Source organism: Acomys minous (assembly GCF_964271855.1).
Source record: "Acomys minous genome assembly, chromosome: 17".
NCBI lineage: Eukaryota > Metazoa > Chordata > Mammalia > Rodentia > Muridae > Acomys > Acomys minous.
The window spans coordinates 4,956,490-4,979,854 of NC_140500.1; the positions used below are offsets into that span (position 1 = coordinate 4,956,490).

Genomic DNA, 23,365 nt, shown 5'->3' on the forward strand with positions numbered 1-23,365 from the left:
ACCACTGAGTTTACTGGGGCTGCTTAAAGGAGCATGTCACCGCAAAGTCGTCCGGCCCAGCCTAGGTGATGACATACCTGCAGCTCCCTGCAGAATTAATGGCAACATCACTAGAAAAATTATTTGAGCCAGGCGTGGTGGTGCATGCCTTTATTCTCAGCATTGTGAGTTTGAGGCCAGCCTGGTCTACAAAGTGAGTCCAGGATAGCCAAGGCTACACAGAGAAACATTGTCTTGAAAAAACAAACAAAAAACAAAAGGAAGAAAGAAAGAAAACTGCTTCTTTAAATTTTACTGCTCATCTGACCTTGTGAATCTTTTAAAAAAAGGTGTGTGTTGGGGAGGGTGTGTGCAAGAAGAGGGCATCCTGTGCCCTGGAGTTGGAGTTTGCAGGGAATCGTGAGCTGCCCAGTGCTGGCTGGGGTCCTCTGCAAGAGCACTGCACACTCTGAACCACCAAGCCACCTCTCCAGTCCCAGGCCTTTGGGAATCTTGTGAGTTTTAGGAACTTCCTGAGCTTCTTGAGTTTTATTTACTTTCCTTATCTTAGGGAGTCTCTCTCTAGCCCAGATTGTTTCAGTTCAAGGACACGGCTGTACCCTACTCTGCATCTCTATCTGCTACTGCAGTCTCGTCCAGTTTATTAACAGAATCATCTGCTTTGCATGTTTGCCCAGAGCTGCCTCAGTGCCCCATTTGGCGCCATCCTTGAGTGGACAACAATCCTATCGCTGTCTCCTGTCCTCTACTCAGTTCTGAACCTTGCAGTGGGTTACTTGCCTCTGGGCTAAAGTAAATGAAACCCCTGTTTAAGTGGGCTGAAAATGTAGCTCAGGCGGCTGAGTGCTTGCCCAGCACACACGAGGCCCTGGGTGTGATGATTCAGGGCACCAAACAGACTTGGTGGGGTGGTGCATACGTTTAACCCCAGAACTTGGGGGGTGGAGGTGGGGGGAGGAGGAGCTCAAGGTCAGCCTTGGCTCTTCATAGAATTGAGGCCCTTACACACACACACACACACACACACACACACACACACACACCACACTCATCACACACCGCACTTACACACACACACACACACACACACTCTCATACCACACTCACACTCATACTCAAACACACACTCACTCACCCACACCACACTCATCACACACTCACACACCGCACTTACACACACACTCACCACACTTACACACACACACACTCACCACACACGCACATACACATTCATGTATGCATACACACATGCATGCTTTTTCTCAGCTGGGGTTGCCTCCTCTTCTATGGCCCTAGCTTGTCACAAGTTGACCTAAAACTAGGCAGCAGATTTATTTGAAAAAGTCTGTAACATGATCTGATTCGTTATTGTTGTTGTTTGTTTCATTTTTTTCAAGACAGGATTTCTCTGTGTAGCCTTGGTTGTCCTAGACTCTTTGTAGAGCACGCTGGCCTCAAACTTGTAGAGATCCACCTACCTCTGCCTCCACCTGCTGGGATTGAAGGCGCGCGCCACCGCTCCTGGCTACATTATCTGATTTTTAGATCCACAATTCCTTTCATTGTGTTTTGAGTTACTTTTTAGAATTAAATGGTAGACATAAAAATATATATATATTTCTTTTTAAAACTTTATTTTAAATTGAGGCCTCCAAGGTGCACAAATTAATGGAGTTTCTGATGAAGTTCCTACCCATAATGCATTGCATGATATTCACATCATTGGCTTCCTCAAGCATCACCGCTTACTGTGGAAATGGTTAGACCCTTCCTTCCAGCCTTTGAGCTGTGTGGTACATGACGTGGCCAATAGGCATCCATTGTGCAATCATGTCCCAGATCCCTGCTCCTGTGTGGCCTTAGCACTTAGTGTTCTTGATGGACATTCCTCCACCTGTGTGCCGGACAGACAGCTTGCTTAGCACGGTCTGTATACAGGGATTGACTCCCTAGAAAGTACTTCCACATTTCCCTTCCATCCAGTGTTCTCAGTCTCTGCACCACTGCTGTCAGCCTCCATGAGGTAGTTTTCTTCCTCCAGTTGACTTGAGGGCAATCATTGCATGTCCTGTTGCTAGGATAAAATTCCCGACAAAAGCAACTTAAAGATTCAGAGAGAGGCTAAGAGCATACAGTGTTTTGGAAAGGACCTGCATTTGGTTTTCAGCTCCCATGTTGGGAAGTTCATAATTGCCTTTAACTCAGGAGAGCTGATGCCCTCTTCTGGCCTCTAAGGATACCTGTACTCACATGCACATACATACATTCTCACAAATTATTATTATTATTATTATTATTATTATTATTATTATTATTATTAAGCATTGTCAGGGGCGAAAAGGTTTGTTTTAGCTCATAGTTGGAGGGAAAGTCTTGGCAGCAGCAGCCAGAGCAGCTCGGATGTCTTGGCAGGGTAGGGTGTGTGGATAGAGCAGGGATGGAGGGGGTGTAGTGGGGTGGTGGTGGTGGGGTGATGCTGGGGAAGCCTTGCCAATTTTTAGGGGACAGAGAAGGAGAGGTGCAAGCCAGAAAAGCCTGGGGGTTAGCACAGGATTTGTCAGGAACTAGATGCCCTTGCCAGAGGGTGGGTAAGGGACATAGTGTCCTTCCTGGTAAACACAGTCCTGCCACAGAGGTTTTCAGACTAATGCTGAATTTAGGATTTTTCTTCCCCTGTAGCAGTCCTTGTGTTTACCCAGTCAAGTCAGAGTAGTTCTGGTTTTTTTTTTTTTTTTTTTTTTGGTTTTTCGAGACAGGGTTTCTCTGTGATAGCCTTGGCTGTCCTGGACTCACTTTGTAGACCAGGCTGACCTCGAACTCACAGCGATCCACCTGCCTCTGCCTCCCGAGTGCTGGGATTAAAGGCCTGCGCCACCACGCCCGGCTCAGAATAGTTCTGTTTATGATGGAATCACCAGCCATTTTGTGGGGCCCACTTCGCATCTAACAATAGCAGTGTTTGCGCCACAGTTGCACCAGCCTGTCTTGCTGTCAGGTCGCTGTGACACACCACATGGCTCACGGATGGGTGACACCGGGGATCACGTTCCTCCTGTGGCTGTTTGCAGAACAGTGCCTTCCAGTACCATGGGTGCTGGCGCCAGCTCGATTATTCTCCATGTTTGACGAACAAGCAAGGTGTGCCTTCAGCAAAGGGACTTACCATCAGGCCATGGAGAGTAGCAAGGGACTTACCATTGGGCCCTGGAGAGTAGCCAGCAGCCTCAGGAACAGCCTGTGATGTTTAGGGGTTTCCATGCGGGCGCTCTGGCCAACGAGTCAGTAAGATGTAAGTAACCCATTCCTGGCACAGGAGGTGGCAGAAGATGCTCCGGCTTTAGGTCCCCCTCATGTACGTGCACTCCAGCAAGCTCTCGCAGTGGTAGGCTTCCATACGGCTTTTCAGATGGCCTTCAGGGTTATCCCTTCCTTCCCCATCCGCACCCCTTTACTCCCCCTCACCCGCCCCTGCCATTCAGTCTTGGTATAGTTTCCCTCCCCCCATCCCCCACCCCTGTCTCTTTTTGATATGATACTCCACTTGCTCCTCCATGGAAGATCCTCTTCCTACCCAGCTCCTTTGCAATGCTCAGTGGTTGTCCCCTGAAACGCATATTTAAACACACAGTTAAAGCTTGAGAGCTGATGTCCATGTGACATTTGTCATTTCCTGTCTGTGACCCTCACTCAGGAGGATTGTTTCTAGACCTATCCATTCACCTGCGTACATTTTATTTTTCTTTCTTTCTTTTTTTTTTTGTTTTTTTGTTTTTTTGTTTTTTTGTTTTCAAGACAGGGTTTCTGTGTGTAGCCTTGACTGTCCTGGACTCGCTTTGTAGATCAGGCTGGCCTTGAACTCACAGCAATCCGCCTGCCTCTGCCTCCGGAGTGCAGGGATAAAAGGCCTGTGTGCCACTAAGCCGGCTTTGATTAACTCTTTAGGGAGGGGACAGTAGCATTTACATCTCTAAAACTTGGGGCTAGAGGTTGAATTCAGTTTTTGTTGATCAGGAGGAGGTAATTCTAAAAGTCCTGATGCCCCCACCTTTGCAAATAGAATTTTAAATCCTAAATAGGGGTAGCAGTGAAACTTTCCTTTGTAATTTTACCTGGGAAATAGCAGGTGGGGTTCAAGGCTGGGGTTGTGGGGTGGTCACCCTCTGTGGCCTTTCAGACTGTCGCGCTGTTCAGCTACTGGAAACCAGGCAGATTTAGCTGCTTTCTCCTCGTTTCAAGATCAACTGTGCCAAATGTCATTGTGGTCAGTTTCCAAAAGCCTCGGCTTTTGTTTTTGTTTTGTTTTGTTTTGTTTTTAAAGTCAAGTCGACCTGGTTCTCAGAAGGTCTTTGTGGTCTGTTGGTTTGAAAAACACTCTACACAATAGGAACATAAATCTCATTTTACCTGAGAAATACAAGTGCAAATATTAAGAGTCTGGAAACACGTCTGGAAGTTGAACAATAGGAAGAATGGAGGGCCAGTTGTTCTTTAATCCATATTAAAAATCAATAGTGAAGGCAGAAATGGAGGAGGTAGTGGTAACACCTGAGTGCAGGGACTCAGAGACTAAGGATACGGAATTCCCGCCCCCGCAGCTGGCGGTGGTTGTGGCCCTTAGTTTTTGTTTGTTTGTTTCGGAGACAATTTTATTGTAGTTCAGGTTAGTCCTGAACTCGCGGCAATCATCTTTCATCAGCCAATCAAGGGCTGGGGTTAAAAGCGACAGCCGCCACACTAGCTGGAACGTTGTGTTGTCTGAACAAGATAAACGACGTGGAGATTGCTTCCGAGGCTGTTGACAAGGTAGCTAGGTCACACGCACCGCGATGCAGGGCCGTGGAAAACCGGATTCACGGTTTGAGGTCAGCTGCTGTAGGTCAGTGGCAAGCCAGACAGAGGCCAGGCAGAAATGCAGGTCCCAAGCCCAGGTCTGTTCGCTGGAGTCCGAGAGAGCGGTGGTGATGTTAATGTGTCGCCGAGGTGGCCAGGGCCCTGGCTGGCAGAGTTCCTGAGCAAAACGCCTGTGCTCCCGGGCCCTCGGTGCGCGTGCCCAGCCCCGCGTGACTGCTCGCACCCGCGTCGGGAAGATGCTGCAGCGGCTGCGCTCCTCCCTGCGCCCGGTGCCGGCTGCTGGCTCTCCCATCGCACCTCTACAGCCCGCCTCGCTGAACTGCAGCCCTGGGCTCGCGGGACCCGCCGTGCGCCACGTGTCGCTACCTCGCCACGCTTTCCCACGCTCCCGTGGCTTCGTCATGGCCTGCTTGCCACGGGCAACTGCAGCCCTGGCCCTCCAGGTACTCGCGTGGTGAATGGCGAGGGGCGCCAGGATCAGCATCCCACCGGGATTCACTGAGGGTCACTGCGCGAGGGCGCCACGACGTTCTCCGTGGTCACCGCAGGGCGTCATGGGTCACGAGGAGATGCCACGGGTGGGGAAGGCTCGGGGGTCAACGCAGGAGGTCGCCACAGCGGACTCTGGGATTGGGACACTCCGGGACACAGGGATGGAGATAATTCATGGGTGCTAGCTAGTCGCCACTGGCGACTTCAGGGGCTGCGAGTGTCTCCACCGGAGAATTCTGGGGTCACCCTGGGGGGGGTCTTCACTGAGGACTGAGGGATTACTGTGGGGATTCAGGGGTCGCCACTGGGACTTGGAGAGACTCGTGGATCTCCACTGGGGACTCAGGAGTCGCCACCGGGGATGCTGGGGTCACAATCGCGGACTGGGAGAACTTGAGATTCGCCGTAGGGACTTGGGCACCACCAGGAATGGCGGGGACGTCACCAGGGATGCGGGAGTCATGACTGGGAAAACTGGGGAGTGAGGGAAAGCCTTCACCACCCCAAAATATCCTCTTTCCCAGTTATTTAGCGAAGAAGCGTCCAGCTGTTTGAATGCCTGCCTCTTTCTGCAGTTAATTCCGAACTACGCTATCTTTTATTTATTTAATTGCCACCACATTCAAGAGGTTTTATTCCTGAAGTGTGAGGTTTTGGCTGCACCAGGGACCCTGCGGGTGGAGAAAATGGTTCCAGCCAGTCCGCGCGTCCCCTCACACTTGAAGCAGCCTGCCTATTGTGCGCCTGTGATTGACAAGACCACGAGGCTGAGCGCGCTCCGGTGATTTTTTTTTTCTTTTTCCCTTTGTATAAATGGCTTAAATCTTCGGTCTAGACTACTTACTCGGACGTTCGGGAGACAATTGCCTTCTTGTTCATTGCTTGCTCCTGGGCTGGCCCGGAATTTAAGGAGCCCCTCCCTAAGCTGCTGGAAGATAAAAAGCCAGACCTGGGATCCGGTGGGAAGGCTGGAAAGGTCACTGTGGCTGGAGCTGGCTCGGGGTTTTGTTGGACAGCTCAGGCTTGGTGTTTCTGTCTTCCGTGATGGTGAGTCCCTTGACCAGGTTCCCGCAGCGACCCACCTGGCTTTGCTTAACGGAGCTTTAATTATTTTTATTTTTAAGGACTGCAGTAATGGATGCTCGGCGCCCTTTGCTGGAGGAAGAGGATCTGATGTGGCTGAGACTTTTAGGGTAAGGCATCTGCTGCGGAAGTTACTGAGTTAACTCGTTTCAGGTTGAGATTGGGGTTGGGGAATTTCAACTGCGTCAGTTTACACGAATATCTTGAATTTTAAAGTACAGCCAGGGAGGGAAAAAGTTATTTGAGATTATTGCCAGTCAGCAAAACTAAATTCCACCTAGCAGTAAGCTTGCTTGTTTCATCTTAAGGAATCATACATTTTAATGGAAAAGAATCGATTAATAAATAGAAACCTGGGTTGTTGTTGTTATTTTAAATTGTACCAGCTTAACCTTTCACTCCTCTTGTCCAAGAAAAGAAAGGCACTAGGCCTTTTCTTAAAAATCATTGATCGAGATTACAGTCCAGGGTGGCAGTTTCTTATTATCTGAGTTGTATGATTTCCGTGTGGCGTGGCCTCATGCTTCCTAGGGGAGTTAACTTAAGGGAGATAAAGATCTCATCAACAGCCAATCATCTCTATCCTTACCCACCAGCCCTCAGCCTGGAGGGCTTTGCTTGGCTCTGCCGCTTTCCTGGCCCCGATACCCACTGTCAATTGTCATCCATAGTACAGAATGTCCCTGTGACTTCACATCCTGGCAGAGTTCAGAGAGGAGCTGGAACTTGACTCATCAGTTTTGTACCACAGGGAACACTCAGTGTTTGGGGAGTGGTGAAGTCAAGATAAGCCCTCTGCTCACAAGCCATTTGCTTTAAACAAAAAAATACAGTAAAATATACTACAGCGAGCTGCTGCGGATTTTGTCTGTAATTTCTGGCACATGAAAAGCAATATGGACTGCCTGACAGCTCCCGAGACAGCCATACTGGTCACTTATGTGTCGTGTCACCAGTCAGAACAGGTGGGGCTCAGTTTTTTGAGCACCTTCAGGACTCAGCTCTACTATATGAACATTTTTGGGGTCATATTGGCCATCCTAGAACTTCACGGAAGCCAGGCTGGCCTTGGACTCTTGCAAACCTTTTTAAGACAAAGAATCAGTAAATCAGTTTCTCAAGAGAAATAATTGTATATTTTCAACGAAAGGAATTTATCCCCCAAACCCCCAGACAAGGTTTCTCTGTGTAGCCCTGGCTGTCCTAGACTTGCTTTGCGGACCAGGCTGGCCTTGAACTCAAAGTGATCCGCCCACCTCTGCTGGGATTAAAGGTGTGCACCACCACACCCGGCTGGGCTTTATGCTTTTATACAAAGTATTCAAGGCAAGGTAGAGTTCATAGTGAAAATAGTGTATATTTGGTAATTGAAATGGGTATATAACTTGGTTGTATGCCCACCCTTTGCATAGCAATAGCAAAGCTTGACCTAATCTGCTTCGTTCCTGGCACTCTGGAAAGTAAAAGCAACGGGTTTTATTGGAAGTGCCATCTTGGTTTTGCGCCCCGCTGGCTGTTGCACGCCCTCTCTTGCTGAGTCACACCCTCAGCCTGGATTTCCTGTCTGTCTCTTTGCCAATCTACCTGCTACCTCCCACGTCTCCCATAGGTCCCTTTCTTACTGTCCCTTTCCCACCGTGATGAGGTCCCATAAAGTGAGGGTGAGATTTTTCTAGCTGGGCCTGGAATGCTGTCATCTTAAAAAAAAAATCTGATTTTTTCTTATTAAGTTAAAACATTTTATTATTTTAAAACTCCACTACTTATTTATTTCTTATTGTGGGAGGGCACCATGGTGCACATGTGGATGTCAGAGGTAACTTGGAGGGGTTGTTCCTTCCCTTTCCCACTGTGATTTGAGTACTCTGGGGGGAGGCAGGTTGTCAGTCAGGCCTGTGTGTTCAGTGAGCTCTTTGCAGGACTTTTTTCTCATTTTTTTTCCCCTAAAGGTTTATTTTTTAATTTTGTGTGTTGTGGTGTGTTGTGGTATGTGTGTGTAAGTTTGTACACTTGTACCGAGTGTCCTTGGAGACCAGATGCATTAGATCTGTTGGAACTGCAGGTAAGGCGGTTGTGAGGCACCTGCAGCTAGGTCCCCTGGAAGAACAGCCTGCACCCCAGCTCCCTTTCCGTATATATTACACGGTTAGCTATGGACGCCAGGACCCTCCTGGAAGGAGATGAGGCTCTCTGCATCGTCCTTTCCCCTGATAGGCCCCAAAGCGGTAGTTTTCTTTTTCAGGCCTCACTGTGTTCTCAGAGCCAGGAGCAGATCAGGGCTGTCTTTCTCGCTGCAGAGCCTCTGGGTGCCGACGCAGGAAAGGCTTTGGACGGGTTTTGTTTGTTTCCAGCGTGGAGAAGCATGGATGGGCTCTGCAAGCCTGATGCTTCATTGTCATGGATGTCAGAAAATAATTGTTCTCCTTTTTAAATCAAAATGTTTTTTACGCCTGTGTGTTTATCGTTTTGTGCATGTGTGGGTACACACGTGTGTGGGTACACGCACGTGGACAACCTGGAGAATTGGTTCTCCCCTTCTGCTCTGTACGGATTCCAGGCTCAGGACCAAGGTCGTTAGGCTTAGCGGCAAGCATCTTTACCCACGGAGCCATGTAGCTGGCCCAGAAACTTCTGTTTGTTTGTTTTTGATTTTTCAAGACAGGAGTTCTCTGTGTAGCCTTGGCTGTCCTTGAACTCACAGAGATCCACTTGCCTCTGCCGCCCCAAGTGCTGGGCTTGCAGGTGCGCGTCACCGTGCTCCATCAGGAGCTTGTTCTTCGTCTGCCCCGTGTTTGTCCTTACTTCGTGTGGCTTCTCAGTTACTAAGCTGCCCTGTACTCTTCCAGGGCCCGTGGGTGGGTGCCTGCTGCCTTGAACTCACAGGAACCCACCTGCTTTAGCCTTTCAAATGCTGGGATTAAAGATGTGTCTCACCCAGCTTGACTCTTTTTTTTTTTTTTTGGAGACAGAGTCTCTCTGTGTTCACCTTGGCTGTTCTGGTCTCACTTTATAGACCAGGCTGGCCTTGAACTCACAGCCATCCACCAGCCTTTGCCTCCCAGGTGCTAGGATTAAAGGCGTGCGCCACTACTCCCGGCCTCCGTCTGACTCCTTTAAACTTTGTTTTTGCTTTTGTGTTTGAGTGCTTCCTTCCACATGCATATGTGTACCATGTGCGTATGTGTACCCGTGTGTGTCCGGTGAGTGTCTACATAGCCCTGACAAAGGGTGTCAGATCCCTTGGATCAGAACTACAGATTATTGTGAACTGCTGTTTGGGTGCTAGACTCCAACCCAGGTCCTCTGAAAGAGCAGGGGGAGGGGGGACAGGGAGGGTAGGGGGGGTGGTGGTGAGGTGGGGTGGGGAGGGTTTCTTAACTTCTGAGCCAAGTCTTCAGGCCTCACTCCCACCTTCCCTGGTCCCCAGCTCTTTCCTTTAATCCCAGCACTCAGGAGACAGAGGCTGGTGCATCTCTGACCTATATAGTGAGAACCTGTGTCAGAAAAATTTTGATTTCCAGAATTGCAGAAATTGTCTCAAATAAAGGCATTTATAGAGAGTCTTGATGAAATTATGAAGGCCATGAAAAACGGTGTGTTACTTTGAAAACACTGGGTACAGAGCACTGTTTATGTTCAAAGCTGAATGAAAGGGAAAAATAGTCAAGGAGGTGCTGTGGCTCTTGCAGACAGAGGGTCGCCTGGAAAATTTATCATTTAGGATTCAATTAGTATTTGAAAGTTAGAACACTGATTTTAGGGTTTTTTTTTTTTTAATGTGTGTGTGTTTTGTTTGTTTGGGTTTTGTTTTGTTTTTGCTTTTTTGGCTTTCTGAGACAGGGTTTCTCTGTGTGGCCTTGACTGTCCTGGACTCGAAGACCAGGCTGGCCTGGAATTCCCCTGCCTCTGCCTCCCCAGTGCTGGGATTATAGGCATGGGCTGCCACGCCCAGCTTTTTCAAAGGTGGTGGAAGACCCTGTGCCGGGAGTTACACTGGTCTGTGAGCTGTGAGCTGCTTGCTGGTGCTAGGTCCTCTGAAACAGCAGCGGGTGCTCTTAACCTTGGAGCTGTCTCTGGCCCTAGAAGAAACACTAACTTAAGCATGAATGTTCTCTGAGTCTCCGCTTGGCCATTAAGCAGCTCAAAAGCTTTGGTCTAGCACCAAGTGGCCATGGGTAGCTCTACCCCCATTGGTTTTTGCAACGTTGGGTGTTGAGCCCAGGGCTTTACACTCTATAGGCACGTGCTATCCCCTGGAGCTCAGGCCCAACTCTGGAAGCATTTTAGGCGAAGGGTTCAGAATACGCAATGATATAAACTAGACCAAAGTCATCTTAAACTGGGGATTTGAACTTGGGTCTTCTTGTCTTCACAGCAAGTACTCTTTCCCTATCATGGAAAAATCTAGATCGCATTTCAAAATGGACCCAGAGCCTCCGAGGGGAAGGGGGTGGAGGGGCTGAGACATAATTTACTCAAAGTTTCGAACTCGGTTTTTAGCTGGACAGACGGAGTGAGAACCGAGAGCTCTTTCCTAGTTGACCTCACAAGCTTGAGGGCCTGGGCCTGGAAAATCACTGGTTTGTGGATGAGGAAGCCTGGTGACGCAGGGCAGCACTCAGCATCGCTCAGATTCATTTACCTACGTCTGCTCACCCTAGCTGGCTTGCTTGATCAACCGCTAAGCCACCAGGAAGTACAGGACAGCCTGGACTTTGCAAGAGTCCCCTCTTGACAGTTCCTCCCACAGGCAGGTGCTTGCAGCTTTCCTGTGCCTGCTGGGCTTCTGGCAAGATACACTCCTGGGAAGGAGATAGCAAAGGCTATGACCTTGGCAAAACAGAGCCAGAGGTCTCAGGGTTGGAATGTGATTGGTATATAGGGGCGTGGTGTCTGTCTTGGTCCATCCCTCCTGCCATTCCGGACCGCAACAGCCCTCCGTAACCCACCCCTGCCATTCTTTCTGGGTTGCTTTAATTCTTCACAGCATTAATCACCCTTTAAGCTAGTGTTCTGGTTCTTTCTTTCCTTTGCTAGCAGACCCATGGCATTACAGACGCAGACTAGGTGAGGTGTGTGGATAGTGTGTGTCTCTGTCCCTGGCTGACTATGAGTGACATTATAGAGTGAGCAAGGGCTGGACCTAGGGCAGTGTTGATACATTCTGTGCACTCCCCGAGCCAAAGTGCCTCTGCAGTTAAAGGTTATAAACAACATTCAAAATGCTAAGAGTAATTAAAAAAATAAAAGAATAATGATAGCAAGGAGCACCCTCAATTTTTACAATACAAAGCCCCAGCTTTGCTTTCAAATGATCCTAATTCAGGTGGTCATTGAAAAGTGACCATTCAGCTGGGCGTGGTGGAGCACGCCTTTAATCCCAGCACTCAGTTGGCAGAGGCAGGCAGATTGCTGTGAGTTCGAGGCTAGCCTGGTCTACAAATCGAGTCCAGGACAGCCAAGCCTAACACAGACAGACCCTGTCTCGAAAAACAAACAAACAAACAAACAAACAAACAAAAAGAAAGAAAAGTGGCCATAATGGTTTGTTTGTTGTTGTTGTCTTTTTTAAAGCTTGACAGCAGTTTTTATTAAAGTTCAAGAGAAAATAGCAGGGTGGGCAAGCTGTAGATCTCGGTAGCTGCCTGGAGGAGGGAGAGGGGTAAAGGGAGGAGAGCAAGCCATGCTCTCTCCGTAAAGCTGTTTATTGTCTGTTTATTTCATGTCAGGAAGAGACATTGCGGGGGCCCAGGAATGCAATAAAGACGTAAGGGTCATGTTAAGGTGAGGATGGAGCTGGCTTTTAATGACTGGGAGAAGAAAATAAATTTCCTCATCTTTTGAAGAACCTTGCACATTCTTGATTTTTTTTTTTTTAAAGGATGTTAGGGACATGAATGGCCCAGTATCCAATGATTTTTTTTTCCCTTCAAACCTCACGTTTGAATCCTGGTACCCATGGTGGAAGGAGAGAACCAAATCCCCAAAGTTGTCCTCTGACCACCAAATGGACGTTGTGGCATGCCCACACTCCTACATATCATGTGTATATACATACAATAATCAGTAAAAATGTAAAAAGCCAGTGCTAGTTGGCTTTGTAATGTTTAAGATTCAGCTCACACCATCCAGCTGTTCTGCATCTTCCTGGGAGGAACTTTGCTAGTATTTTTTATTTTTTCCAGACAGGGTTTCTCTGTGTAACAGCCCTGCCTGTTCTGGACTTACTTTGTAGACCAGGCTGGCCTCGAACTCTCGAATTTCTGCCTGCCTCTGCCTACTGAGGGCTGGGATTAAAGGCGTGAGCCACCGTGCCCAGCTGCTAACAATTTTACTTTCAGAAACTGTAGGTGGGGGCTGGGGATGTAGCACAGTTGGCAGAGTGCTTGCCTAGTGTGCAGCACAGGTGATGGTGCACACCTGTGATTCTCAGGAGGCGGAGGCGGGATAACGTGCAGACCACCCTTAACTGGTAGAGTTTTTAAGCCAGCCTGAGTGGCAAGAGACCCTGGCAGTACAACCTCCCTCCTCCCCCACAACACACACACACACACACACACACACACAACACACACACACACACACACACACACTCTATGATCACCAGAAGCTGTCTCCTCCATAGGTTGTTTTGTTTGTTTGAATTTACTGTTTTATAGTCGCTTTCAAGTCAAGGATCAGAACTGAGGCGGTGGCTGTTTGTGACGGTCGAGCTGGCTTTGTGGAGAGCGGCTGAGTGCAGTTGCTTCCCATTGCCCTTGTTTCTGCTTCGCTGAATAGGAGGGCTTTTGTTCACCGTCTGCTCCTCCCAGAACAGAGGGTTTGTCTCTGAGGCCCCATTTTCTGCCTGTCCATCTCCAGAGGACAGTGCTTGCCTGCCGCGCACGTCTCTGCCTTTGCATCCGCATCTGGAGGCCTCAGAGCTGTGTGCCCGGGATGCTCTGGGGAGACGGAGCGCAGCCGCAGGGAGCTGTGAGTGCGCTGTGTGCTGGAGGGTGCCTCTTCTCTCTGACCAGCTCCATTTGAGTCTGGCGGGAGTGGGGAGCAGACTCTCCCCTTCCTGACTCATTTCACCACCTCTTCCTCCTTGGCCCATCCCTGAAGTTTGCTTCTGTCGTGGCCTTGTAACCAAGGCTGTTGCAGGGGTTTGTGAGTTAGCCCAGGCTGGCCTCACATTGTGGCTCTCCTCCTCCTTCAGCATCCTGCGTGCTGGGGTGACAGGTGTGTACCACCATATTATTGCAGGGGTTACTGATTTTTTTTTAATAAATATTTTTAGATTTCATTTTATTTTATGGAATAAGTATATGTTTTGCCTTCATGTATGTGTGTGCATGTATCACATGCATGCTTCTTGGTTCATATGGAGTTCATATGGAGGGCAAGAAGACAGCATCTGATCACCAGTAACTTTGAATTTATGAATGGTTGTGAACCACCATGGGGGTGCTGGGAATTGAGTTTGGGCCCTTTGTGAGAGCAACACGTGCTATCTCTCCAGCTCCAAGATTATTGTTTTCGTTTTTTATTTTCTTGGGTTTTTGTTGTTGTTGTTTCAAGACATGGTTTCTCTGTGTAGCTTTGACTATCCTGAACTCGCTTTGTAGGCCAGGCTGGCCTTAAACTCACAGTGATCTGCCTGCCTCTGCCTCCCGAGTGCTGGGATTAAAGGCGTGCGCCACCACCGCCCGGCTTTTTTTTTTTTCAGTTGTTTATTGTGTGTGTCCGGGGAAGCCGGGGACGCACATGGCACGATGCTTGTGTACAGGTCAGAGGGCAGCCTGTGGGAGTCTGTTCGATCCATCCACCATGTGTTAGCCAGGCATCGAGCTCCAGTTTTCCAGCTTGGAGGCAGGTACCTTCACTTGCGATCTATCTTGCCAGCCCCGCTGCAGACATGTTTGAACAGTTGGCCGAACTCAGAGAACAGCTTTGATCTACTCGGTTCTCACAGTGTTATGGAGTTATATTTGGGTTTGTTTTTCTAGACAAGGTTGGTGAACCTCCTGCCTCCCTGTCTTTCAATGGTGCTGAGGGTCACACCCAGGCCTTCAGATGCTTGGCAGGCACTTACCGACTGAAGCCAGTCCTCAGACGCCCTTGTGTTACCTTCTGTGCTGGTTGCAGACTCGTCAGCGTCAGGGGGTGCTGTTCGCACGTGGACCATCAGCCACTACAGTGTGGCCTGCATTCACTCTCCCTTCACAGTGCTCCCCTTTCCTCTATAGGCCAAAGATCTCATCGTCACCCCGGCCACCGTCCTAAGGGAGAAGCCGGACCCCAACTCGCTGGTGTTCGGAGCCTCGTTTACTGATCACATGCTGACGGTGGAGTGGTCGTCAGCATCTGGATGGGGGAAACCTCACATTAAGCCTTTTGAAAACTTGTCCATACACCCTGCTGCTTCCGTTTTGCACTACTCCGTGGAAGTAAGTGTGTGGCAGCGGCCACGGGCCCCGGGCCACGATTCCCCTCCTTGCAAGCTTCTCTGGGGTGGGACAGGCCCTGCTGTCTTTACTGGACGTTGTCATAAATGCCTTCCAACTTCCCCCTCAGCCTGATGGGTTGAGGATAAGTCTACAGACTAGTTTTGTCAGGTTGTCTTGGTTAACTGTGGCACTAGTAAAGAAAATGTGTGTGTGTGTGTGTGTGTGTGTGTGTGTGTGTGTGTGTGTGTGTGTGTGGTAGGTATATATATTAACTTAGAACTTATAGAAAGGATAATTAGGGAAATGAGAAACTGAGAGGCCACACTAAGCCAGGTGCAGCCATGACTATAATCTAAGTGGGGGGTGGGGGCTCAGCAGAAGGTTCTAGACTAGCCTAGACTGGGGAAGTTCTTCCTGGGCCAGCCCAGGCCACAAAATGACACCTCAGAGAACCCCAAAGCGTGAGTATTGCTATTTTATTCAGTCCCCTCTTTTTTCTCAGATCTTTGTGTGATAAGAAGGGCCACAGGCTGAGATGCCCATGCTGGCTGCTTTCTCACAACCAGCCTGTGCTCTTGCTTAAGGGATGGCACTGAATGTGCTCCTCCACGCTTGAGTGTTTGGAGAATCCGTTTCTTGGTCCACTGCAGATACATAGCGAACCAGGTCTGCAGAACATGGCCCCAGTCCCTTGGCCCTGCATTTCATCTTCCTGTGTTTTCCCACACGGGACACCTTCCCCCAGAATGTTGAAGATGCTAGAGATAACCACTGATCTACCTAGGGACTCAAAAAATGACCATAGGAAAAGTACCAGTAGCAATGATAAAGTCATCAATGCTGAATCTGGAATTCCAGCGTGGCCGTGCTTAGTGATCTTGTACTTTATAGATCACTGTCGTTTAATTATCTGTGTCGAGAAGCAGACTTCCTGCCATTACTTGGGACCTGACATGAGGGCTGGCTCCGTGCTGCAGTTCTCAGTACCCACGCCAGGCAGCTCATAGCTCACAGCTCCAGGAGATCAGATAGATGTCTTCTTCATGCCTCTGGACAAGCACACACACGCATGAACAGACATGTACACACATACGTACACATAAGTTAAAAAATCTTGAGAAAAGTAGAAAGCAAATCAAATAAAACCAACCAGGGTCTAGAAGCAACGTAGAGCCAGGGCTCAAGCTCTGTCTCAGCTGCCCCCTGGAGGTTCATGGAACTTGGGAAATCCAACCATTTATGCTTTAATACTTTTGTTTATGATAGGTAGTGATAGCATTATATTTTGCATTATATTTATTTACTATGTGTAGGGGGAGGTGGCTGTATATATGTGGGTTTTAGAGGATATCTTGTGGACATTGGAGCTGTCCTCTTTCTAAGTGGGTCTCTCTGTTTGAGCTCAGGTCATCAGACTTAGCAACAAAGACTTTTACCTGATGAGCCATCTTGCCCACCCTGTCGAGGATCTGTGTTCTTGAAAGTGTAGAATCAAACAGTAGTTCATCCGAGGCTGTGGAGCAGTGATTCTCAACCTTCCTAACACTGTGGCTTTTTTTTTTTTTTTTTTTTTTTTTTTTGGTTTTTCGAGACAGGGTTTCTCTGTGTAGCCTAGGCTGTCCCTGGACTCGCTTTGTAGACCAGGCTGGCCTCGAACTCACAGCAACCCGCCTGCCTCTGCCTCCGGAGTGCTGGGATTAAAGGCGTGCGCCACCACTGCCCGGCTACACTGTGGCTTGTTAATACAGCCCCTCATGTGGTGACTGCTCCCACTACCACCATAACATTGTTTTGTAGCTATTTGATAACTGTAACTCTGATACTGTTATGAATCACAACGTAAGCATCTGAAAGCCAGGATATCTGATATACCACCCCTGTGAGAGGGTCGTTCAACCCCCTCGGAGGGTTGAGACTCTCAGAGACTGCTGTAGAGCCCTGCCTGATGCTGAGGAGGAGTGCAAACAACTTCGGTGATGAACTGTTTCCTACAGGCCAAAGAATGGGCCATGCTCTGTGCTTTGAATGAGTGACTTACGCATACAGCAAGCACAGAGTAAAAGAATGAATACCAATTAGCAGCTACAAAGGCTCAGGAGAAAAATATCGAAGCATCCTTAGGTTGGGGCTCCCTTGGGGCTCCTAGAATCGGGAGAGACGACCTGGTTGTCTCCCCTAGAGAGAAGAAACAAGCTGAAGTCATGTCCTTATATTGGTGGTTGCAGGACTCAGTAGGAAGGGCTTGGGGGGAAGGGCTGTCTACGGTCAGACCACCCCAAATGTTCCAGATCTGGGGAGCTCAGCACTGTTGGGCCTGGTTAGTCCTTGCATGGGAGACATGGTCTGGGGAGCAAACAGGCCGCTGGAGTTCCCAGCTGGATGCATACTGATTTCTCCTTGAACCAGCTTCTGGCTTCAGACTCCCACCACAGGCATTTTAAATGTGGGATAAACAGTGGTAATGTCTGTTAGAAATGTTTTACTTTCCAGCTCTTCTCAAGGACACAGTGTTTTTGCTGTTTTCTTTTTCCTCCCCCTCTCTGTCACAGGGTGGGGGTGTCTGCTTTCTCCAGGTTGGAGGACACTTAGGGCAAACACACTTGGCTCTGAAGTGGGAGGGGCCAGCCCTGCTCTGGAGTCCCCCACACTTTACGAACACAACGTGCGTTGTGTGACCCTCGGCTCGGCGGCGGCCTCTGGTCTAGAAGATGATCAAACAGGCCCTTTAGTACCTTTCTTTTTTTTTTTTTCTTTTGGTTTTTCGAGACAGGGTCTCTCTGTGTAGCCTTGGTTGGCCTAGACTCACTTTGTAGACCAGGCTGGCTTCGAACTCACAGCGATCTGCCTGCCTCTGCCTCCCAAGTGCTGGGATTAAAGGCGTGCGCCACCACTGCCCGGCCCAGTACCTTTCTTTTTATCTTCTAAAGGTAGCATCTCATATAGCCCAGGCTGGCTTCCAGCTCGAGGTACAGCTGAAGCCGGCCTTGAACTCCCAATTCTCTGTGCTTCACCTCCCAGGTGCTAGGATTATGGGGGTGCACTAACATTGCTGGTCTGAGCTTAGGGTTCCCTGTTTCATTCCCAGCCGACTCCTACTTGCACGGTCTGGCTGAGTATTACTGCTCACGCCCAGATCTCTGCATCAAATGTCTGATGAGCCAACCGGTCCCCTTCAGAGAAGGCTGCTGGAAAGCCGGCAGCCTCTAAGACCCTAATTCTCACACTTAGCACTCAGAGTCACTACGGGGGTTTCTGAGTACCATTCACGCTTGAATCTAGGCTCCACCGTCTGAGAGCTGTTGGCTTTTAGGAAGTGAAATTAGGGAAGAGTTAAGTTCATTTTTGAGATTTTAAAAAAGTTTGGGTTTTGGAGAACATCCACTGAAATTTCAGTTTGACCTTCCCCGTAATTATCCTTGGAGGCAGGCTGGCTTCAGAAGCACAGCAATCCTCCTGGCTCAGCCTTTCCAAGTGCTGGGGCCACTGCTAAAAAGATGTCAGGTCTGGAGATGTAGCTCAGGGTGGAACACTTGCCTCGAATGACTAAAGCCCTGTGTCCCCCCTCTAGCCTGAAAACACAAGCAAAACCAAAAATAGCCCTCAAATTACAGCTATTCTGCCATAGAGTAAAGCCACAGCCTTCCCTGTAGCGACCTAGTAAGACACAGCACACTTCTCCATAAGGCTTGATAGCTAGACCGAGTTACCAGACACTGCTTACATGACCAAGAACCTGAGACTAGGCAGCCCAGGGACCTAGGCAAAACCAAAGACCACTGTTTAAAAAAAAAAGTAGCAATGAAATGATCCCTAATGACATCCTGCTATACTCATGTATTAGTGCCCTGAAGCAGCCAGCATCAGAGAAGTTTCCTCCTATGGCAGATGTGAGCAGATGCAGAGACACGCAGGCTGACCACAACAACATGTAGAAAGTTAGAGAGCTTGGAACACAGCACCCTAAAGGGAATGGCTCCATCAAATGCTTCCCCTCAGGGCTCAGGGAACCTTCCCCACCCCCACCTCCACCCACCCTCCTTCCTGACCTGCTGAAAAAGAGGCAGATAGAGTGTAAGGACCAGAGGACATGGAGGACACCAGAAAGAGGAGGAGGAGGAGGAGGAGGAGGAGGAAGAGGAACCCTAAATCAACACCAGCAAAGCTCATTGAACTCCCAGAGACGGAGGCAGCACACGCAGGGCCTGCAGGGGTCTGCCCTGGGTTCTCTGCATACTACTATGGTCCCCAGTTTAGTGTTTTTATGGGATTCCTGAGTGTGCAAATGAGTGGGTCTGACTCTGAGCCTTCCCTTGGGCTTTTTCCTTCTGTTTACTTTGTCTGTTTACTTTCTGATGTTAGTTTTTCTTTTATCTTGTTATGTCTTATTGTATTATTACTCCTTGGAAGACTTTGGGGTTTTTGCTGTTGTTGTTTTGAGACAGGGTTTCTCTGCGTAGCCTTCACTGTCCTAGACTCACTTTGTAGACCAGGCTGGCCTCGAACTCACAGCAATCCACCTGCCTCTGTCTCCTGAGTGCTGGGATTTAAAGACGTGTGCTACCACTGTCCGGCAAGACTTTGTTTTCTAGTGAGAGACAGAAAGGGAGGTGAGGCAAGGGGGAACTGTTATCAGGATATATTATGTGAGAAAAATAACTATTTTCCATAAAAGGGGGAGGGAGAACATCTCAGTCCATAGAGTGTCCTCTATCACACAACAGGGATTTGGGGTTGAGCACTGCGCTCTTGTCTGTAATACCCACACAGTCTGCGTCTGTGTGCAGGTGGCCCCTGACCAGCCCTCAGATGGGGACGCGGTGAAGGGGGCCCACTGAGGCAGACGGTGGCTCAGAGCCGACTGTGTTGGGAATGCGCATCTGGAACGGAAGGTTGTGGTGCAGGTGTGTTTGTCCCTTGGCCTAATGCTTACCTGCCCAGGGAGAAGGTCGTGGCTGTGAGGTGTGGCTACTGGGGTATGTGAGGAGCAAATGCTCCATGACGAGTCCCAAAGCAGTAGTTTTCCATTACGTGGCCTTGTGCAGGCTTTCGGAAGGGTCTTTTTCTCCTGGAAGTGTTCTTGTGTATTGAAGCTGCCATATGGTGTGTGATGGACAGCTCTTGTCCAAAGGGAGTAAGAGCCAAATAGCAGCCATGGCTTGGACACACGGAGTCAGGTAGGCAGCCCTGAATGGCATGGCCCACCATGGAAATGGTCACGGCAGTGTCCTTAGTCGGTGCACTCACGGAATGCCCGGGTGGGGACCGTGGGTAGCAGGGTAGCCGAGCGGAAACCCTGCTATCGGATAACATTCTTTTAGCTTCTGGCTGATGATCTACTTGATATGCAGGATATTGTGAGGTTAGAGCACACAAGTGGGTGATTAATGGCTGTAGAGATTAAAGATACGTCAGGATGATTTGGGCTCTGCTCAGTTAGGGACATTCGACATTCTGTGGTTTCTCTAGCCTAGATGCCTCTTTTTCAGGGAATGTGAGTTCACAGATCTTCCCTTCTCACCTACCCCGAGAGAGAGAGAGAGAGAGAGAGAGAGAGAGAGAGAGAGAGAGAGAGAGAGAGAGAGAGAGGATGTGTGTCGGGCATGGGGGATAGAGAGAAACAGAGGCATCTTTAGTCACTGTCCACCCTGCTCTCATTGGCTCAGGACTGAGTAGACTGGCTTTCCAGCAAGCCCTGGAAGCTGTCTGTCCCTGTGCTGGGATTGCAAGTGTGTTCCATTGTCCATGCCTGGTGATTCTGGAGGTGAACCCTGGTTCTCATCCGTGTGTGTGTGTGTGTGTGTGTGTGTGTGTGTGTGTGTGTGCTCGTGCTCGTGCGCGCGCGCGTAGCAGGGGGGTAGGTGGGGGGGTGATATGGTGGGGGTGGTGGGGTGAGGGTGTGGAGGTGGGCAGCCCTTGACGCAGGTGGTGCACCTGTTGGAGGTCAGAGGTCAACCCACAGCAGTGGATTTTCTCCTGATGTAGGTTCTGAGGATTGAACTCAGGTGGTCAGGCTTGGATGCCATCCTGTTTCTTTGCTGAGGCTATCTTGTCAGCCTGCTGTTAATTTAATAATTCTCCAATAAACATCATTTTACTATTTTGTATGACAAAGCAGCTAATTGACAGCTTCCTTCAGTGTGCTATAATACTGCAGCCTTGGAGGAAGGCACTCGCCTTGGCCAGCAGCTTTTGAGCCAAACTAGTCATGGGCTTTTTGTTTTGTTTTGTTTTGTTTTTTTCTCCCAGGGACACTGTTTTTACTTGAAAGAACATCATTATTCAGAGTTGGGCATTTAGCAGTTGTTCTCTTGAAGACAAAATTAAATGGTTCTGTCATTTCGAGTAATGGGAAAGATTTGTTACCAGTGAGCACACTGCTGACGGGGACATTGGAATTTTGAGGGCCCAGGGGGCAGTTGATAGAGTAGAAGGCTGCATGCACATAGGACTGGGAAAGAGGAACAGGTGGGAGAGATGCCCCAGTGGTTACAAGTACTTCCTGCCTGTGCAGAGGACCCGGGTTCATGCTGGCTCCCAGCCACCTGCGGCTTTGTTCTAGGGGACTGGCCACACTCTGCATGTACACTGTGCACACATCCATGTGGGCAAGCACTCATGTACATAAAATAAATAGAAAAAAAATGAAGGAAAAGCAAGAAGTTAACTAGAATTTTCTGTTAGCTCCACCTCTTTGAGCTGTTAGCAAGCCGTTGATGCCAGGCCTTAGAGGGCTCATCCAGCTGTGTCAATCACTGCTTCCCAAACCACTGCCCATTCCAGATTGATACATGGACAAAGATAGTCTAGGGGCAAGACCTCCTAAGGGCACATCTCATGTCCAGCCAGGTTAGTCTGAACAAGTTCCTGGATTGCTCTTTTCATTTTCCTTCCGGTAAGATGGGACTTCACGGTGTCCTGTTGTAAGAGCCCAGAGGGTAGTGGGAAGCAGTGTGGAGCACACCTCCAGCTGTGGTCGCCCTGTGTTGGGATCACACCTCTAGGTGTGGTTGCCCTGTGTTGGGATCACACCTCCAGCTGTGGTCACCCTGTTTTGGGAGCACACCTCCAGCTGTGGTCACCCTGTTTTGGGAGCACACCTCCAGCTGTGGTCGCCCTGTTTTGGGATCACACCTCCAGCTGTGGTCGCCCTGTTTCAGGAGCACACCTCCAGCTGTGGTCGCCCTGTTTTGGGATCACACCTCCAGCTGTGGTCACCCTGTTTCAGGATCACACCTCCAGCTGTGGTCGCCCTGTTTTGGGATCACACCTCCAGCTGTGGTCGCCCTGTTTCGGGATCACACCTCCAGCTGTGGTCGCCCTGTTTTGGGATCACACCTCCAGCTGTGGTCGCCCTGTTTTGGGATCACACCTCCAGCTGTGATCACCCTGTTATGGGATCACACCTCCAGCTGTGGTCACCCACTGTTGGCAGGAAATCTTGGCAGCCGCTTACCCGCTAAGGTTGTCTTTCATGGCTTTTTTCTTTTCTTCAGCTGTTCGAAGGCTTGAAGGCTTTCCGGGGAGTTGACAATAAGATACGGTTATTCCGACCAGACCTCAACATGAGGAGAATGTGCCGGTCTGCTGTGAGGAGCACCCTGCCGGTACGGACACTCGTGTTCCCTTCGATCGCACGGCCGTTCCAGTCTGCTGAACTTGTGTTAGGTTTTCTTTTTTGTTTTTGTTTTTGTTTTTCAAGATAGGGTTTTTCTGTGTAGCCTTGGCTGTCCTGGACTTGCTTTGTAGGCCAGGCTGTGGCCTCGAACTCACAGCGATCCGCCTGCCTCTGCCTCCCAAGTGCTGGGATTAAAGGCATGTGCCACCATGCCTGGCGTGTTAGGTTTTCAGACAAACTGTTTGAATGTGAGTCTGGCTTTAAGTTAATGTGATGTCCTTCAGTGAAAAGGTCAGAGGTTGCCTTGTAAGAGTCACTTCTCTCTACCACAGGGTGGATGGCGCATGCCTTAACCTGCTGAACTATCTTACACTGCACATTTCAGTGCCTTTATACGAAGAAGAAAATTAAAACCCAGCCAGGGAGGCCTTATAAGCCACACGCCCAGGGTCACTCAGGAGAAGTGACCAGAGCATTCTTTGGTTTCGTAGCTCGAGTGTTCATGGGATGGATTAAATTTCATCTCTGGCCAGCGGCACCCAAGACCTGACTTGCTGACACAGGTTACCTGTGTGGTGGTGATGGCATGCCTGCACTGTGCCCATGCCTAGGCTGTGACCATGCCTGCACTGTGATAGCACCCCTTCACTGTGATAACATGCCTTCACTATGACTGTGCCTGCACTGCAATAACATGCCTGCACTGTGACCATGCCTGCACTGTGATAACATATCTGCACTGTGATAACATACCTGCACTGTGACTGTGCCTGCATTGTGATAACATGCCTGCACTGCAATAACATGCCTGCACTGTGACCATGCCTGCACTATGATAACATATCTGCACTGTGATAACATACCTGCACTGTGACTGTGCCTGCATTGTGATAAC

The 23,365-nt window shown here is 49.3% G+C and overlaps 1 protein-coding gene across 3 annotated transcripts in view; it reads left to right on the forward strand.

The window, feature by feature from the left end:
• Nucleotides 1-23,365, forward strand: part of BCAT1 (branched chain amino acid transaminase 1) — a 72,805-nt gene that overhangs the window by 18,141 nt on the left and 31,299 nt on the right. The window contains exons 1-4 of one of the 3 annotated variants that reach the window (XM_084765311.1): nucleotides 4,951-5,294; nucleotides 6,468-6,536; nucleotides 14,655-14,855; nucleotides 22,349-22,459. In XM_084765311.1, the coding sequence (XP_084621437.1) occupies nucleotides 5,088-5,294; nucleotides 6,468-6,536; nucleotides 14,655-14,855; nucleotides 22,349-22,459 (588 nt within the window). In that variant the 5' untranslated portion in view covers nucleotides 4,951-5,087. Of the gene's footprint in view, nucleotides 1-4,950; nucleotides 5,295-5,348; nucleotides 6,391-6,467; nucleotides 6,537-14,654; nucleotides 14,856-22,348; nucleotides 22,460-23,365 lie in introns of those variants that run through there. The other 2 variants (XM_084765313.1, XM_084765312.1) reach the window with 2 other exon arrangements.